This window comes from Schistocerca serialis, chromosome 9 (genome assembly GCF_023864345.2).
Source record: "Schistocerca serialis cubense isolate TAMUIC-IGC-003099 chromosome 9, iqSchSeri2.2, whole genome shotgun sequence".
Taxonomy (NCBI): domain Eukaryota; kingdom Metazoa; phylum Arthropoda; class Insecta; order Orthoptera; family Acrididae; genus Schistocerca; species Schistocerca serialis.
In genome coordinates this window covers 495325330-495344923 of record NC_064646.1, presented here as the reverse complement: position 1 = coordinate 495344923, position 19594 = coordinate 495325330, and the positions used below count along the sequence as shown (strand labels likewise).

At 40.7% G+C, this 19594-nt stretch overlaps 1 protein-coding gene and 1 long non-coding RNA gene across 3 annotated transcripts in view; one reads left to right on the top strand and one right to left on the bottom strand.

Moving 5' to 3' along the window:
* The window catches only part of LOC126418916 (proline dehydrogenase 1, mitochondrial-like), a 288058-nt gene extending 268671 nt beyond the window's left edge, over positions 1 to 19387 (top strand). For both annotated transcript variants that reach the window (XM_050085942.1, XM_050085941.1), the window contains one exon: positions 17589 to 19387. In XM_050085942.1, coding sequence (XP_049941899.1) covers positions 17589 to 17794 — 206 coding nt within the window. In that variant the 3' untranslated portion in view covers positions 17795 to 19387. The remainder of the gene's footprint in view (positions 1 to 17588) is intronic.
* The window catches only part of LOC126418919 (uncharacterized), a 90037-nt gene that overhangs the window by 16578 nt on the left and 53865 nt on the right, over positions 1 to 19594 (bottom strand). The window lies entirely within an intron of this gene.

Below are 19594 nucleotides of genomic sequence, written 5' to 3'. Positions count from 1 at the left end.
ATTGTTATGCTCTGTGCAAAATTCTACCAGGCGGCTTCCTCTTTCATTTCTTAGCCCCAATCCATATTCACCTACTGTGTTTCCTTCTCTTCCTTTTCCTACTGACGAATTCCAGTCACCCATGACTATTAAATTTTAGTCTCCCTTCACTACCTGAATAATTTGTTTTATTTCATCATACACTGCTGGCCACCGTAAATGCAACACCAAGAAAGACAAGAGGTAGCACAACAAGATTTATTTTGTAGATAACATGTTGACCAAGTATCAAATGATTACGTTTACAGACGTCTGTGACATGTGGTTCCTGCCAGAATCAGTAGCCAGAGTAGCCGCCATTATTGGAGATCACCGCTGCCACACGTCTCGGCATATAGTCAAAGAGACGTTGGATGTGTTCCTGGGGTACAGCAGCCCAAGCAGCTTCCACAAGTTGCCAAAGATCATCTGGTGTGGCAGCTGGGGATGTAATCTGGGTCACTCGTTGGGCAACCATGGACCACATGTTTTCTATCGGCGAAAGATTCGGAGAGCGAGCCGGCCAGGGAAGCAATTCAATCTGGTTATTGACGAAGAACCTTTGGACAATGCGTGCCACTTGTGGTCGTGCATTATCCTGTTGAAATATGGCTGTGGCCGAGCCCTGAAGGTAAGGAAGGACAACTGGCTGCAGCACCTCGGATATGTAGTGCCAGCGATTTAAAGTACCGGCAATGCGTACTAGAGGCGTGCGAGAGTAATATCCAATACCGCCCCATACCATAATACCCGGTGCAAGACCAGTGTGGCGGTGCATAATGCAGCTGTCCAGCATCCTCTCTCCACGGTGTCTCCACACTCGAATCCGACCATCGTGGTGCTGCAGACAGAAGCGTGCCTCGTCAGTAAAGACAACGTCATTCCATTCTGCCATCCACATCCGTCTGTCATCACACCATTGGTGACGGAGACGTCTGTGGTTCTGCGTCAATGGTAGATGAAGCAATGGACGTCTTGCGGACAGACCACTCTGCTGTAAACGGCGTCGAATGGTACATGCAGACACTGGATGATGCATTACAGACGCAATGTGCTGTGCTATGGTTCTGGATGTCACTGAGCAATCCGTCACTGCCATGCGCACAATTTGCCTATCAGCACGTGCAGTGGTGCACCGAGGTGAATGCGATCGACCACGTCGGTCCGTCGTACCCTCCTGCATCCAACGGTCACATATCCGCATTATAGTTGTTTGGTTTCGTCCAACACGACTAGTGATTTCTCTGTATGATAATCCACAATCTCGGTAAGCCACTATCCTTCCTCTGTCAAACTCGGATATGTGATCAAAAGATGTTCGCTGTTTTCTACGAGGCATAACTGATCGTCTTGTGAAACAACCACAAGGTAAACACACGTGCCGAACGTACACTCGTCGAAATCGCCAAGCCTTAAATGGCGCTATGAGGTGGCGCCACAGGCGCGCGTGATGTGCGTCTGCGCTGAAATTCTAATCAGTTGCATATCTCATCGCTGCAAACCCATGGTGTAAATTTCACTTGATTCGGATGCTTCCTTCAGGGTGTTGCATTTACGGTGGCCAGCAGTGTACATTTCACCAATTTCTTCGTCATCTGCAGAGCTAGTTGGCATATAAACTTGTACTACTGTAGTAGGCGTGGGCTTCGTGTCTATCTTGGCCACAATAATGCGTTCACTATGCTGTTTGTAGCAGCTTACCCGTACACCTATTTTTTTATTCATTATTAAACCTACTCCTGCATTACCCCTATTTGATTTTGTATTTATAACCCTGTATTCACCTGACCAGAAATCTTGTTCCTCCTGCCACTGAACTTCACTAATTCCCACTATATCTAACTTTAACCTATCCATTTCCCTTTTTAAATTTTCTAACCTACCTGCCCGTTTAAGGGATCTGACATTGCACGCTCCAATCCGTAGAACGCCAGTTTTCTTTCTCCTGATAACAACGCCCTCTTGAGTAGTCCCCACCCGGAGATCCGAATGGGGGACTATTTTACCTCTGGAATATTTTACCCAAGAGGACGCCATCATCATTTAATCATAGAGTAAAGCTGCATGCCCTCGGGAAAAGTTACAGCTGTAGTTTCCCCTTGCTTTCAGCCGTTCGCAGTACCAGACAAGCAAGGCCATTTTGGTTAGTGTTACAAGGCCAGATCAGTCAATCATCCAGACTGTTGCCCCCCGCAACTACTGAAAAGGCTGCTGCCCCTCTTCAGGAACCACACGTTTGTCTGGCCTCTCAACAGATATCCCTCCGTTGTGGTTGGACCTACGGTATGGCTATCTGTATCGTTGAGGCACGTAAGCCTCCCCACCAATGGCAAGGTCCATGGTTTATGGTTCATGCTGTTCTCAGCATTAAATACAATTTTTCTATGCTAGCTACGTTTCATACATAGCAATCAATAACGTAAAACGAACACTACACAAAGTTTGCACAAAATTCTTAAAATATTATGCAGTGCTTTACTTCACTGGATACAGCTTAGTAACTAAGATGAAAAGCAAAAGGAAATACAGTAATTTATTGAGCAATAATATCATATTGTAACATGTGAAGGAATCAAATTTTTTTCACAAAGACTACCAATAAGAGTGATACCACTGATAGATTGATCTTCTTCTTGATTTATTACAGTGTTGGGGTGACTATTTATTTTGTATTGTGGGCAGCAAAACCCAGAGTACCAAACAAAACCTTCAGCCCCAGCATTACAGGGATATTCAGCACAGTGGAGTCGGGCTGTGTGGAAAAACCAGTATACAAAGAGTGGATAGAATACAATGTCCCAGCACAGCCAGCAGTACAGGCTGACGACAGAGCTGCACTCTCTACAGAATGCAGCGAGCATGTCTGTAGCAGTCAAAGGATTAATTATGAGCTACAACGAAAAGCTGGTGTGAAGAGTAGGCTCTAAGTTCCATCCTGACACAGCATCAGCATCTCAAGCTCAAGGAGGCAGGGGTGATCCCTCACTGTCTCGCAGTATGATGATGGATTTAAATAACAGATGGTACACTGTCACCCATTTCAGTATTTCCTCTCACTGCCATGTGGTACACCATTGTGACAGTGATGTTTGACTCTGTAATGCAAGGAAAACAATTATGTTAGGTGGATTGATGTAACTTCTTTCTTGTCAAAGTCACTTTTTCACTTGATTATTGATTTAACAGGGTAATGTGACAGTGGAAAAAATAAAACACTACATTGGGTTGTTTAATGCTTAATATTTAGTTCAAAGATGGCAATAGTTTTGTAACTCTAATCAGAAATTCTTTCCCATATATCCTGCATAGATCAGTCATAATTCATTAAGGCACAGAACCTCCACCAGTTACAACCATTCCGCAACTTCGATGGAGTTTTCGACTTGCAAATATTTCACTTGAGTTCTGCAAGGAGAGCATTCCCGGGTGGTATCAAGAATGTGATGAGTTACACACCAAATATCGGTAATCTAGCAAAGGTACAATAGCTGATGAGCTCTTGATAAGAACAGAAGAGAAAAATGCCATAAAAAATGGCAGGAGTCAACTTCGCATATTCTAGTCAGAGAGCCTGTAACCTTATAAGAAAACTTGGTACAGTCCCAAGGGTTGTAAAGCACAGTCATAAGCATGAAAACCAGTTCTGCTGTAGCCATTCTAATGAAGATTTAGAAAACTGAAATAGACAAGGCGCACACACACAAACAGTGGAAAACCAATGTGATAATTGCCGTCCTGAAGCCAGACAAAGGTGGAACCAATGTTTGTCACTACTGACCAGTATCGCTACTCAGCGTGACCTGTAAGCTAATAGACAGGCTTATTCTAAATTGCCTTTAAGAGACCACCAATCAATTTGTCCCTGCCGAACAAGATGGCTTTAGGAAATGTAGCTGCTGTGACCAGGTCTTAAGGCTGACAACTCTAGTAGAAGCTGCATCTCAATGTGGCCTCAAATTAGCTAGAGTTTTTGTGGATCTTATGGCAGCTTAATGCACTGTGTAGAGGGAGGGATTGATATCAAAGTTTGCTGAAATTGCTCCATGTCAGAAGTTGGCGTTATAATAAATGGCATACTCTCTGAGAGACACTTAAAGTTGTTCCTTAATGGATATGCTAGCAGCTGAAGAGTTCATTTAAATGACCTACCTTGCGGATCAGTTCTGGTCGCCATTCTGTTTAACCTATGACAAGCCAGACATGGACTCTGAGAATTTAGTATGCAGATGACCTAACATTATTCTTCCATACCTTACATACTGTGAGAATGTGCTGACAAGTGATTACTTGTATAAATGGGGACATCAGCATAACCCGATTAAAACTGGAGTTACTATGTTCCATCTAAAAAACAGATGAGGTCAAAAGAAACTGCATGTGATATTCAACTAAATTGAAGTACCGGATAACTACAATCCCATGTACCTAGGAATTGCTGTGGCTTGGTCCTTGATGTCCAGACGACAGTACATCAAGATATATAAGAAACTTGGCTCTAATGAGCCCACTTCAAAAGATTGCTAGAAGCAGTTGAGGTGCAGACGCAAATACTTCACACTCTGCTCACTTGGTCTTGTGTATTCTGCTGGAGAATATTGTGTTCCTGTGTAGAAAAATAGCGCACACACACATCGAAAGTACCTTAATGAAGACACCACTGGGACTGTTAGATTTACCCCCATTTGGTAGTTAACTGTTCCATCTAATGTTGCTCCACAAGTCCTGAGGAGGAAAGCAGCTAAGATAAACTTGCTCAAGAAGATCACATCTCATAAGAACTCTCCCTTAGATGACAGCCCAAAGGATCCACCAACTACTCACTTGTAATCATGTAAACCACACTCAGTCACTTCAGAAAGTATCAGTTCTTTTGACATTGCCTCCAAGTGGCGGCAACCCTGGGACAAACTTTCACACAGCAACATTCATCTGATTCTAGATCTGACAAAAAAGGTTGAGGGATTCAAACTACAGTGCTAAACCTGGTCAAGGCTGAACTGCTTTAGAGCAGGTCAAGGGAGGTGTGTTTACACTCTGAAGAAGTGATGTTTCCATTCATCTACTGACTGTGACTACAGAGTGGTGGTCCAAACAGTAGAACTCATTGTTACAGAGTGCCCATTCTGAGCATTTGACAGTGATCTGGGGACTCTATACCGAGTGACTTGGAGTGCTCTGGACTGGTTGTCACTTTCGGGCATTACTGTCTGACTGTAGATACTTTTTTGTACTTGTAAAAACATATGATAATTAAAATAGTTCATTAATTGAAATAAACTAATTGTAAAATGATGTCTTATGAAGATTTTATCTCTCAGGCTGTGTTCTGCTAACACAGTGGAAGCTCCCAATACCAATATCAACAATGTAGGGAAAGATGGATTATTACTTACCATAAAGAAGACACACAAAGTTGCAGACAGGTTTGATTAAGATGCTCAAGCACACTTCACACACACAAAACTGCCAACTCCAGTATCTCGGGCCAGAATGCAACATCATGTGGAATGCAAGCAGCAATCTGCAGGGGGTGGAGAAGGGAAAGGGGAAGGGGAAGGAACAGTAGCATACTGGTGGGGAGAGAGGCAAATACTGTATGGTGGAATGTGCAGGGACTAGACTCCAGCAGGTGCCATGTCAGGAAGTTGTGGGGTAGGGAGATCGGGAAAAATGAACAATAAATGAAGAGAGTGGGACAGACAGGTGGTTGCGTTGGCAGAGGGCTCCAAATAAGAGGGTGGGAGATGAGAATGGGAAGGATCTGATAGGACACAGGGGGTGGAATCTGTAGGGTGGAGGGTGTGGTAACAGTATGATACTGCAGGTGGAGGGCAGGATAATTACGGCAGCAGAGAATGTGTTATAAGGATAACTGCCATCTGCACAGGTCAGAAAGCTGCTGGTGAAGGGAAGGATCCAAATGGCTTGGGTAGTGAGGCAGCTATTGAAATAGTTATGTTCAGCTGCATGTTGTGCCACAGGGTGGTCAACTTTGCTCTTGACCACAGTTTGGCGGTGGCTGTTCATCCTGGTGGTCAGCTGGTTGGTAGTCATACCAATGTAAAAAGCTTTGTAATGATTGCAGCAGAGATGGAAAATGGCACTCCTTTGTGGATGATTTTTGGGGGTGGTGTGAGGATAGGAGTTGTGAGGAGAAATGACATGGGAGATTTGTTTGCGGACTAGGTCTGGGGGATAGTGCCTGTGTGTAAAGGCCTTGGTGAGACCGTTAGCACACGGACTATGGGAGTTTTTGTCACTGCAGATACATCATTCCTGGGTGGACAGGCTATATGAGAGAGATTTTTTGGTGTGAAAGGGTTGACAGCTGTCAAAATGCAGATACTGTTGGTGATTCGTAGGTTCAATGTGGACAGAGGTGCAGATGGAGCCATCAGAGACAAGAGGTCAACAACTAGGAAGGTGGCATGCTGGCTTGAGGGTAATCACCTGAAGCGGATGGGAGAGAAGGTTGTGAAGGAACAAAGAAAGTGTGTCTTGGTTCTGAATCCAGATAATAAAGATATCTTCAATGAACCTGAACCAGAACCAGACTAGAAGTTTGCTATTTTGAGAGGCTAGGACGATCTCCTCTAGACAGCCCATAAAAAAGTTGGCATACAAGGGATTTATTTACATACCTTCCCTTCAAATGAGCAGTAGTTATGGGTTAGGATAGAGTTAGTAAGGTGTATGAGGAAAGAGGTTCTGGATTTGGAGCATGAAGGATATTGGGAAATGTTGTGTTAAAGAACAGTAAGACCATGGGAATGAGATGTTGCTGTATAGGAAGGTGGCATCAACAGGGACAATAGGGATCCAGAAGGTAAAGGGGTGGGGACGGTGGTCAGTGAAGGAAGTGGTTGTTGACTTTGTCGTGGGAGGCTAGATTATGGGCAATTGGTTGGAGGCGTTGGTCAATGGGTGCTGAAATTCTTTCAGTGGGGGCACACTAACTAACCAGGATTGTTGGGTTTGTGGATTTTGGGGAGCATGTAGAAAGTGGGTGTCACTGGGGTGAAGAGAGAAATGGATTCAGGGGAGATTTTCTCGGAAGGGCCTAAGGCCTTTAGTAGGGATTGGAGTTTTTTTGGACTTCTGGGATGGGATCACTCTGGCAAAGTTTATAGGCGATGGTTCCTCATGAACTTTTGAACCTTGACCTTACCTATCCCCACGCCTTCTCTCTCTTCACTTATCGTCTCTCTCTCTCTCTCTCTCTCTCTCTCTCTCTCTCTCAATTCCATACCTCATTGTTCCTTGTCACCCACATTTCTGTACATTTTTAATGCATTTGTGTGCAGTTTTCTGTGGTTGCACATGGTTTTACATATGCTGCTCTCACAGCCATCAATATCTATTTTGCCCATTTCTGCATCATTCTCGTCGGATCTAGTCCTACCGATCTGCCCGCAGGTTGAGTCTGTCTTGTGTGTGGCATAATGCAGCAGATTTTCATGGTTTATCCATGAACCCAGGACTGTGGTGCTCTTCAGCAGGCCAGAGGCCATGTGTGATGGATTTCAGGAATTGTGACTGTCTCACCACAAGTACGTTGTACAGGGTGACATTTTAGACATTTTATTTGTTTTAGTACATTTTTGCACTTAGTTACGTATGTTTGAAAGTATGGAGAAGGAAACTGTGTCAGTCGCTGGCAGTTTGTACGCTTTGTACTCATATATTTCTCGAAAGAAAAATTGCGGAATACCCATAAAATAAGGGAAATCACTCAGTATTAACCGACAATAACAAACATTGTAGGACCAACATTTTATTGGTGGTCACCTAAAGTGTTAGTTAACACAATTCTTCCCCACCTTATACACTTCTTATTTTTTTTCTAAGGTTGTTTCTGAAATCAGTGAAGGTATTTTGAACTTGTCTTTGGACTCCAAGAAAATGCATATTTTTGTCACCAAATGTGTTTAATTTTATTGAAATAAAGTAACATCAGTGGTCTTAATGAAACACACAAACCATTTGGCTTGCTTTCTCCATCTATATCATTACAAAATATGGTGGTGATAGTACTTAAGATTGTTGCCCACATCAGGAAACGCCATTTGCTTGCAAGTTTCTTTAGAAATTTCGTTGTTTGCACTATTGTTTCTTGTACCATAGCTGCAAAGACATGTTGTCAACTTACATCTTGCCTTACCCTTGAGATCTAAAAATTTGTTGGGGAAAAATGTTAAAACGTGTCTGGAAATCAGATAAATATCAGGGAATTTCATTTTGGGAAACTTGTGGCAACCATGATATCCTTTTTCCTGACTATGACCCAGTCCCATATCCTGTTTCTCAAATGCTGCCTAAACCACGATATACCCCCCTCCTTTCACAATGACCAACACTTTTTCAGATTCTGCCAATCCATGGCCCTCTCAAACCTGGTACTGCAGAAACACATCTCCATGGCACAGGCATCCCAGAACCATCTCTGCTTCCTCCGCAAGATAGTGCTACTACTACTACTACTACTACTCTGCAATTCCTACTCTGTACATCACATCTCCAAAATTGAATCCCTTGCTCTCCAGCACCTGGCAGAGCATTCCAGACACTATCTCCATAAATTATCCAACCTGCTGACATCCTGCTGCCACCTCAGGGTGCCAAACCACTATCGTAGCCACAGTGCTCCGTTGTCCACCCCTCATAGCTGCTAAATCCTGCCTTGCTGACCTTTTCATCTTGCCACACCCCCAAAACTCCCTACAAAACCTCCACCAAACCCAGAGCCCAGACATTCCCGTAACACTGTTGTTAACCTTTCCACCAAAATCCTCAGCTCCACAGAAGTTTCAATCCTCTCCAAATTTAACCATGCTGGACTTGCGAAGTTCTACTCTCCTCCTCCCAATCCCTGCAGTGGAAGCATGTCCTTACTGCCAATCCCTCCAACCAAAACCACTCTAATTCCTAGGTTGAATCCTACCTCTTCCAGTTCATACAACCATCAAACTGTGATCTTCTCCCCCTTCCACCTAACCACTCACTGGTAACTTTCCAGGAATTCCTTACCTCCAACTAAGCCTCACTGTCCTTCCTCAGGTCCCTTCCTCAGAACACCAACCTTTCTGTAGAAGTAAGAAAAGCCATACAAGCTTTAAAACAAATCCTGATCTAACATTCTACCTGCAGACAAAGGTTTCATGGCTGTTGTGATGAATCACAGTGACTACCTGGCAGAAGGCCTCTGCCAATTGTCTGACTCCTCCGCCTATGAATGTTGCCAGAGTGATCCTATCCCAGAAGTAAAAAAAAAAAAAAAAAAAAAAAAAAACAAACTCCAATCCCTGCTTAAGGCCTTAGGCCCTTCCCAGGACATTTCCCCTGAATACATTTCCCTCCTCACCCCTATGACACCTTGCACAGATTAGATTAGATTAATACTAGTTCCATGGATCATGAATACGATATTTCGTAATGATGTGGAACGAGTCAAATATTCCAATACATGACATAATTAAGTTAATTTAACAACATACCTAAGTTAATATAACAACTTTTTATTTTTTGTGTTTTTTATTTTTTTATAATTTTTCTTTTTTTTCTTTTTTATTCTGAATTTATATCTAAAAATTCCTCTATGGAGTAGAAGGAGTTGTCATTCAGAAATTCTTTTAATTTCTTCTTAAATACTTGTTGGTTATCTGCCAGACTTTTGATACTATTTGGTAAGTGACCAAAGACTTTAGTGCCAGTATAATTCACCCCTTTCTGTGCCAAAGTTAGATTTAATCTTGAATAGTGTAGATCATCCTTTCTCCTAGTATTGTAGTTATGCACACTGCTATTACTTTTGAATTGGGTTTGGTTGTTAATAACAAATTTCATAAGAGAGTATATATACTGAGAAGCTACTGTGAATATCCATAGATCCTTAAATAAATGTCTGCAGGGTGATCTTGGGTGGACTCCAGCTATTATTCTGGTTACACGCTTTTGTGCAATAAATACTTCATTCCTCAGTGATGAATTACCCCAAAATATGATGCCATATGAAAGCAATGAGTGAAAATAGGTGTAGTAAGCTAATTTACTGAAATGTTTATCACCAAAATTTGCAATGACCCTTATTGCATAAGTAGCTGAACTCAAACGTTTCAGCAGATCATCAATGTGTTTCTTTCAATTTAATCTCTCATCAATGGACACACCTAAAAATTTGGAATAATGTACCTTAGCTATATGCTTCTGATTAAGGTCTATATTTATTAAGGGCGTCGTACCATTCACTGTACGGAACTGTATGTACTGTGTCTTATCAAAATTCAGTGAGAGTCCATTTACAAGGAACCACTTAGTAATTTTCTGAAAGACAGTATTGATAATTTCATCAGTTAATTCTTGTTTGTCAGGTGTGATTACTATACTTGTATCATCAGCAAAGAGAACTAACTTTGCCTCTTCATGAATATAGAATGGCAAGTCATTAATATATATTAAGAACAACAAAGGACCCAAGACTGACCCTTGTGGAACCCCATTCTTGATAGTTCCCCAGTTTGAGGAATGTGCTGATCTTTGCATATTATGAGAACTGCTTATTTCAACTTTCTGCACTCTTCCAGTTAGGTACGAATTAAACCATTTGTGCACTATCACACTCATGCCACAATTCTTGAGCTTGTGTAGCAGAATTTCATGATTTACACAATCAAAAGCCTTTGAGAGATCACAAAAAATCCCAATGGGTGGTGTTCGGTTATTCAGATCATTCAAAATTTGATTGGTGAAAGCATATATGGCATTTTCTGTTGAAAAACCGTTCTGGAAACCAAACTGACATTTTGTTAGTACTTCATTTTTACAGATATGTGAAGCTACTCTTGAATACATTACTTTCTCAAAAATTTTGGATAAAGTTGTTAGAAGGGAGATTGGACGGTAATTGTTAACATCAGATCTATCCCCCTTTTTATGCAAAGGTATAACAATAGCATATTTCAGTCTATCAGGGAAAATGCCCTGTTCCAGAGAGCTATTACACAGGTGGCTGAGAATCTTACTTATCTGTTGAGAACAAGCTTTTAGTATTTTGCTGGAAATGCCTCTTCCATTAACAGCCTAGCATCTTCTAATGAACATCTGGATCCTACTATATCCACAACATTTAGAAAATGATTATTAAAAATATTTTCAACTTCTGACTTTTTGTTCGTAAAGTTTTCATTCAATTTGATGGTAATACTTTCTTCCTGTGCTCTTGGTTGACCTGTTTCTCTTTTAATAATATTCCAAATTGTTTTAATTTTATTATCAGAGTTGCTGATTTCAGACATGATACACATACTTCTGGATTTTTTAATAACTTTTCTTAATATAACACAGTAGTTTTTATAATGTTTGATAGTTTCTGGGTCACTACTCTTTCTTGCTGTCAGATACATTTCCCTTTTCCGGTTACAAGATATTTTTATACCCTTAGTAAGCCATGGTTTGTTACAAGGTTTCTTATGAGTATATTTAACTATTTTCTTGGGGAAGCAGTTTTCAAATGCATTTACAAAAATGTCATGAAATAAATTATATTTTAAATTGGCATCAGGTTCACGGTACACCTCATCCCAGTCTAACTGCTGTAGGCTTTCCCTGAAATTTGCAATTGTTAAATCGTTGACTGAATGTACTACTTTGGAGGACTGTTTAGTATTGCTGAATGGACCTATGTCTTTCTTCATTCCCTCACAACCTCAACAGCTTCCCTCCTATCCGCTTCACATGGGCCTCTTCAACCCACCATGCTACCTTCTTAGATCTTGACCTCCTCCTCTCTGATGGCTCCATCTGCACCTTTGTCCACATTAAACCTACCAACCACCAAGGTATCTGCACTTTGACAGCTGTCATCCCTTTTGCACCAAAAACTCTCTCCCATATAGCCTGGCCACCCAGGAATGGTGTATCTGCAGTGACAAAAACTCCCTTCCTCAGTGTGCTGAGAGAGGCAGTATCCCTGGGACCTAGTCTACAAACAGATCTCCCGTGCCATTTCCCCTCACAACCCCAATCCTCACACCACCCTCAAAAACTAGCCACAAAGGTGTCCCCCCCACGTTACCACCCAGGACTGGAACAACTGAACCACATCCTTTGCCAGGGCTCTGATCACCTATCATCATGTCCTGATATGAGGGACAGCCTACTCAAGACACTTCCAACCATTCCTAAAGTGGTGTTCTGTCACCGACCCAACCTCCACAACATCCTAGTCCATCCCTATGCCACTCTCACTCCCAATTCCAACCCATTACCACAAGGATCATATCCCTGTGGAAGAAGACCCAGATGCAAAACCTGCTAAATCCAGCCACCCAGCACTTCCTGTTCCAGTCTTGTCACAGGTTTATCCTACTCTTTCAGGGCCCAGGCCACCTGTCATTTTCCAGCTCTGGTGCAATCATTAAAGAGCTTTTTATGTTGGTTTGGCTACCAACCAGCTGTTGACCAGGATGAACGGTCACTGCCAAACTGTAGTCATGAGCAAAGTAGACTACCCTGTGGCACAACATGCGGCTAAACATTTCAATGGCTGCCTCACTTCCTGAGCCATCTGGATCCTTCCCTCGACCAGAAAAGATGGGAGTTGTCCTTAAAACACATTCTCTGATACCATAATTATCCTGGCCTCCACCTACGTAACCCCCATACCCTCCACCCAACAGATTCCACCCCCTATGTCCTATCATTTCTGTCCCAGTCTCTTCTCCGACCCTCTTTATTTGCAGCCTCTAACACATCCCCCCCCCCTACCCCCCTCACACACACACACACACACACACACACACACACACACACACACACCCCTTCATGCCACACAACCTCCTGGCACTGCACCTGTTGGGACCTAGTCCCTGCACACTCCACCAAACAGCATTTGTCTCTCCACTGCTGTCCCTTCCCTTTCCCCTTGCCCCTGCCCTTCTCCACTCCCTGCTGACTGCTGATTGCATCCCACATGATGTTGCATTCTGACTCGAGGTGCAGGAGTTAGCAGTCGTGTGCATGCTTTGTGTGTGTGTGTGTGTGAGTGTGTGTGTGAGTGAGTGAGTGAGTGAGTGTGTGAGTGAGTGAGAGAGAGAGAGAGAGAGAGAGAGAGAGAGAGAGAGAGATAACAGCTCCTCAGCAGTTATAGTGTTGTTCATATCCTAGTTAAGAGTTTCAAGAAAAATGTTGTAATCTAACATATCTGTTGTTCCATTACTGTCCCCAAATACTATAAGGACATGAATTTTGTGAGCCATGAGGCTGTAATCTAAAATGAGCAAACTTTTGAAGTTAATGCTGTTGAGAAATGTGTGTCCCTGGTGGTCTAGTAGTGACTGAATTCGCTTAGCATTATGGCAATTTAACATTTCTACAGAATGAAAATATACATCTCAGTTGTTTTTATCTCTTCCAGACAATTTATGTAAGCTGAATCCTCATAATTTTCTGATACATCATTTAAATTGCGTTGATAACTTTGATGACTAACACATTGTGTTGTTTCCATGGAGTTAGGTTTATTTTTCTTCTTCAGTTTCACCCAACTTTCAGGTTTCATTAAGTCAATTGCTTTTTATGTTCAGTGCCTTTCTCTAGGCATAGTCATTCTTTTTCTGATCTTTTTTTGAGGGACAGAAGGCCACTTCAACTTTACTTCTACATTCCATTGCCATTTTCTCAAGGGCATTGCAGCTGATCCATTGTCAAAGATATTTGAATTCTATGATGATCTCTGAAAATGTTTTGGTGGGTATTTTGTGTTTTTGTCAGTATCTTTGTCTTTTCAAAGGAGATTTTGAGACCTATTTTTTCTACAGGTATTCTATCAAGATCCCACACCCAATCCTCCAGAAGTCAGACACTCGTATCCGTGCCAAACGTTCTATGTCAATCGAGTATCAACTAAAGCACCAATTTAGTTCATGCTATGTGCTGTTGTCCAGTAGAACATGTGAAAATGGTAATTAAAAGTAACACCACAACTACAGAGCACAGGAAATCCATATCTGTGAATAACAACTCTGTAGATATTGCATGGACGGTTTTTTAGAGCAAGAGCATGCTGTATCAAAGATCCTACATTCAAATCCCACTGATGACAGTTTCTTGCAACTGTTTACGTGTGAAACTGTTAGATGGAAGAACATTTTCCTGGTGTGTAAAACATCTTTTTAGTGTTCATAGCAGTGTTCTTATAGCAATCTGCTTTCATTTCATTAGTTGAAAGTGGCAAACACATGTGCGACAGAACACCACGACTATCTATATGAATGTACTCTATTTGTTTACTACTTTCAACTAACAAAACAAAAGCAGACTCCCAAAAGAACATTGCTACATACTCTGAAAAGTCCTTTTATATGCCAGGAAAATGTTCTCCCATATAACAGTTTCAGGCATAAACAGGTAAAAAAATTTATTGGTGGGTTTTAAATGTGGGATCTCAGGTACCATGAACTTGCACTGTACCAACTCAACCACACGAGATCTACAAAACAATTGTTCATGGCTATGCTTTTCCCATGCTCTGTAGTTCTGGTGTTACTTTTAATTACCATTTATGAACGTGCTACTGGTCGACAGCACGTAGCACAAACAAAATCTATGTCTCATGCTATGACTACTTCTTCAAGGGTGCTGTTAAACAGCAGTATCTGAGAGTCGGTCTCCGTATTATACATGAGCTTTTATCTCAAAAGGGTTGGAGAGTTCTCCCATAAGTTTGATTCTGGAGTATGTGTTGGTAAGGATTTCTCGGACTAGCTTTAATTATTTTAGGATAGAGCTGAGGGATTCCTAATCCACTGAGTTTTATTCATTTTTAAAATTGATGAAAGTGATAAAATATAATTTGGCTCTTGATTTGTGGCAGTTTCAAGGGTTTTTTGAGGCTTATTTGTTCTGGGCAAGATCGCCCTTTCCTGAAACCCACTTGGTACTGTCCAAAGTTCATGGTCTAATTCAGGTTCTGCTCTGTTTAGTAGCACTTTAGAGAATATCTTGTTTGTTACGCCTAAGAGTGAGATCCCTTTGTAATTGTGTGGGTCTGTTTTGAACTGTTTCTTATGGAGCTCATGAATGAGGCTCATCTTACATTCATCTGAGATTCTTTCATTTATCCAGATTTTTTCAAAGATGTTTCACTGAATGTCTGTGGCATTTTTTTTAACATTTTTTCCCAAATGTTCAGCTGTGATTTGGTTTTCTCCCACTCCCTTATAGTTTTTGAGATTTAAAATGAATGACTGTAGTTGCTTGGTGGTGGGTGGTTCAGAGTTAGGGTTAATTGTTGTTGAGGTCTTAAAGTCCATTCTTTTTATGGATTCTACACAGTTTAGGAGGTTTCTGAAATATTCTGCCAGTATTTTGCAATTGTCTTAGTTGTGAGCAATATTTCCATTTTTGTCATGGAGTTGTAGGGTCAGTAGGTTGTATTTGTTTTTCTTTTTTTTAAAAAAAATGACGTCTTATAACAGTTCCTTTCGTTCTTTTAGATTAAGTCTTCATTGATATGAAAGATGAGTTGGTCTTCTTGGACTTTATTATTATTTCGAGATTTTTGCTTGCCAATTTTCTTATGCTTAATAAGCTTTGACTGTTTTCTTCTCAGTTCAAGGAATCACTCTCTTCTGTCCACCAGACGTGCGTATTGGCTTTGCTTGTGGAAGCTATTGTTCATCTTTAGTTATTAGACTTTTATTTATTTGAGCTCAGTTTGGGGGTTTTGCCACGTATTTGGTTGTGAGGGGAAATTCCTTGAAGATTACCACCATTTCTGGATCACTTCTTCTGTTTTTGGGATTGTTAATTTGTTTTTTCTTTTCTTTTTGGTATGGTTTTGAGTGTTATTTTTATTGGTTTGCTTAGGCTGTTTTCCATTCTCTCTCTCTCTCTCTCTCTCTCTCTCTCTCTCTCTCTCTCTCTGTGTGTGTGTGTGTGTGTGTGTGTGTGTGTGTGTGTGTGTGTGTGTGTGTGTAAATTATGCACAACTTAGTCTCCTGAAATATCCATAGATGAGGAGAACAGTAACTGGCAGATATATTGAAAATTAAATCAAGAAGCACTCTCTAAGGATTGCAAATGATCATTATTTAATTATGAAGTACTGGATGGCAGTTTCATTGTCACCCCTACATAAAGCAAACTGTTTTACTCTTGGGGGGGAGAAACTATGGAAAATCCAGAATGGAATAATTATAATATTGTGAAAAAGAATAATTGCTACTCGTAACATAGGTGAGATGCTAAGTTGCAAACAGGTCATCATCAGAATAGATCCCCCCCCCCTCCCCCCCCCCCTCCCCCCCCCCCCCCCCCCCCCACACACACACACACATGCAACTCGCATACACATGACCACAGTCTCGGGCTGCCATGGCCAGGGCAAGTAAACAAATGAGAACACACCATTGTGTTACTATGAAACAGCAAAGCTCCTAATGTAATTTTCTTACTGTTTCATATGACCTGCACTTGTGAGCCATTGCTAAAAGAGTTGATCAATATGGCATAAATTTCTGGTAAGATATGGTTCTTTGTGACATGTTGGGGATAAAGCATCTCTGAAAACTTCGAGGTTGATCATGGATGCACTGGCAGGCACTGATGATTCATTTTGGTAATGTTTGTATGTCATTAAGGGCCTTCGATACAACATAGATTTCAGATGTCTCCACAACCAACAATCCAAGAGATTAAGATAGGAGGGAACTAGCTAGCCAATGTGCTGGACCTCTCTGACCAATGCATTGCCCATTAAATGTATGTGTGAGAGTTTGTCAGACATTCAAGAGAAAATTGACTGATGCTCCTTCACATTTGAACCACATCTCCAGTAACAACACTAACAGGTGTTGACTGCTTGCTGTATCCAGCAGGTGTTGCACTTGACAGAGGAATATGTCCTAATTTTTTTAGTGCCTTTTATACGTGGTTCAAAATAGTAAAGAGCTTGCAGTAGAAGAGATGTGTTTTATAGTACCGAAGATGAACAATTGCTCATAGGTATTAAGGTATGCATTTTAGAGCCCATGTTTACTGGAAATTTTTGTCTTGTTTTGGTTGATACCAGCAACTCTCAAAATATGGAATACTTTTTTAAACAATAGAACACAACATGTGAACAGAATGCTTCTATGAGTCTAATAACAAATGCATAAGCTAAATCTAAAACATTGAATCGTTCACATTTCACAAGATGTGTTGTTGGCATACATTATGTATCTGGGTCATAACTTTGGTGATAACAAAACTGTTGCACTTGAATGGTGCCGTTGTGTTGTAGTCATATCAAAGAACACCAGCAGTATGTTGAATAAATGTTCTATAAAACACATCATGCGAATGTTTGTGAAACAGTCGTGCAACTGGGAGTTCTCAAACATGCCTAGACACAGTTTAATAGTGGTACTGACAATTGTAATAGTGAAGAAAATTGTGACATACAGTCACATTGTGGAAGTTAGCTTTTTAGTAGACAGACTCTCGATAACTACTGTAAATTTTGATATGTATCCTCTGCTCTTTGTATTGTGTATGACAATGGTGTGTGAATTTGTGTCTTATGATTACAGGCCAGTCAGGGTATTCAGCGTACAAGTACATCCCGTACGGTCCAATTGAGGAGGTGCTGCCGTACTTGTCGAGAAGAGCTCAAGAAAATAAGGGTGTTCTAAAAAAAATTAAGAAGGAAAAGAAGCTGCTATTGCAGGAGCTTGGTCGTCGTATTGTGAGAGGAAAGATCTTCTACAAGCCTCAGGGACATTATCTTCCTGTCTGAACTGCCTTAATTTGCATCGAGATTTCCGTCGCAGTAGAGTTTTGGCTGAAGCATCTTCATCTTAGAGAGAGATTCTTCCGAGCTGCTCCTTTCTTATTTTCTCTGGTTTCTGCCCTGCAGAATTCCTCAGCAGATGATGTGTACCAGATATAAACTTTATTTCAGCTGGAACTTAATGGTGCAGTTAAGACTTTGAAATACTGTGGGTAGTAGACAACCATATTCTCTTCCTCTCAGCAGTGCTGAGATTGGTTTTCAGAAAGTTGGTGTGACAGCCCACTGCACTGGCTAATTTACTGGATTTTTTTAGACAAAATGTGAAGACTGTTTTGAAAGTGTGACTTCTTCATGCAGACACTGGAGAAAGAAAATGTTTTTAAAGTGCTTTTTCAGACTGGATGTGCTCATTTGTTTTTGCAAGTGTGTGTGTGTGTTGTGTGTGTGTGTGTGTGTGTGTGTGTGTGTGTGTGTGTGTGTAATTAGCCTTTTGCTTGAACATTGTTATTATGATGTAAATATATACTTATTTAGTTGTCCACACTGTAAGTAAATGTAAATATAAATTAATGTGAACCATTTTATCTGTAGTTTATATATGTTTGTGTGTGTGTTTATTTTTCTTTTATCATGTAACTGTAGGCATTAAAAAACTACACAGAATGCTTGTCTATATTTCACACATTATTTAAAGATTCTTCCTTACCGAACTCGAAATTTGTGATCATGAGGGTGAGTGTAGTGTTTTGTTTGTGGTTAATTTATTGTTCAGCTTTAAACTTTGTCATGTTATGAAATTTCTGTGTGTTTGGAGTACGGTATTTGCTGGTGTTAAGACCTTAGTATCCAGCAGCTCTGTGTGTGCCTGGAAATCCTTTGTTTCTGACCTGGTTTAAATGTGAGAGGTTAGTAGAATTGCAACTTCCATATTAGTAATCTGAGTATCAGTACTGTTGTGAAGAGGTTTTTTATGAAATTCAGCTTTTGAAGCAGTATTTCATTAATGAATCAAAACTGTAAATGAGACCTGTGGGCTAAAGGAGCTTACATAAGATTGTACAACAATGCAACCGAAAATGCCTGCTGGCATTAGACAATAAGCACATAAATTTTATAGCTGTAAACATTGTTCTGCTCTGGACAAAGTTGTACTAAAGCAAAAATGATTTTATCACTTCAGAGGATCACACAAATAATTTTGCAATTTGCTGTTACTTGGAAATGGAAGGCAGATGAACAAGTGCTTTCTTATCCGTGAAATTGTGTAAAAGTTCTTTGTTCGTGATTGTCAGGAAATAGTTTTAGATTTCCCTTTAGAAATTATTTTAGTCTTTAACTACTAGTTGTATGTTGTTAAAGTATTAAATATATTTCTTGGGAAGTAAAAAGTTCCTCGGCAAGCAGATTTGGCAGTGATGGCAGTCTGCATATCAGTTACTTAATTTCACGTATCGAGTGTGCTTCTGTGTACGAGTGAAACTGAATAAAGTATGTCCTTGTGGGAAGATTGTATTACTTGGGAATCAGTATTTGCTAAGTGTTAAGTAACAGGGACTTAAGAAATATTTTTGTTATTACTACAGTTTAACTGCAAATTGTTTTCTGTATGTAGAATCTAATTTTTGTAAATAAAGCTCAGTTAAAACTTTTGTAATCAAATTTATTATTTAACAGAGACCTGTAAAATAAAATAGACATGCCCATTAAAAGATGTAATAAATAAGTTTTCACAGTAGCCATAGTGACTACTCTTGCCAAAACTGAGACACGGAACTGAAGGATAATTGAAGCCTGATAATGCTG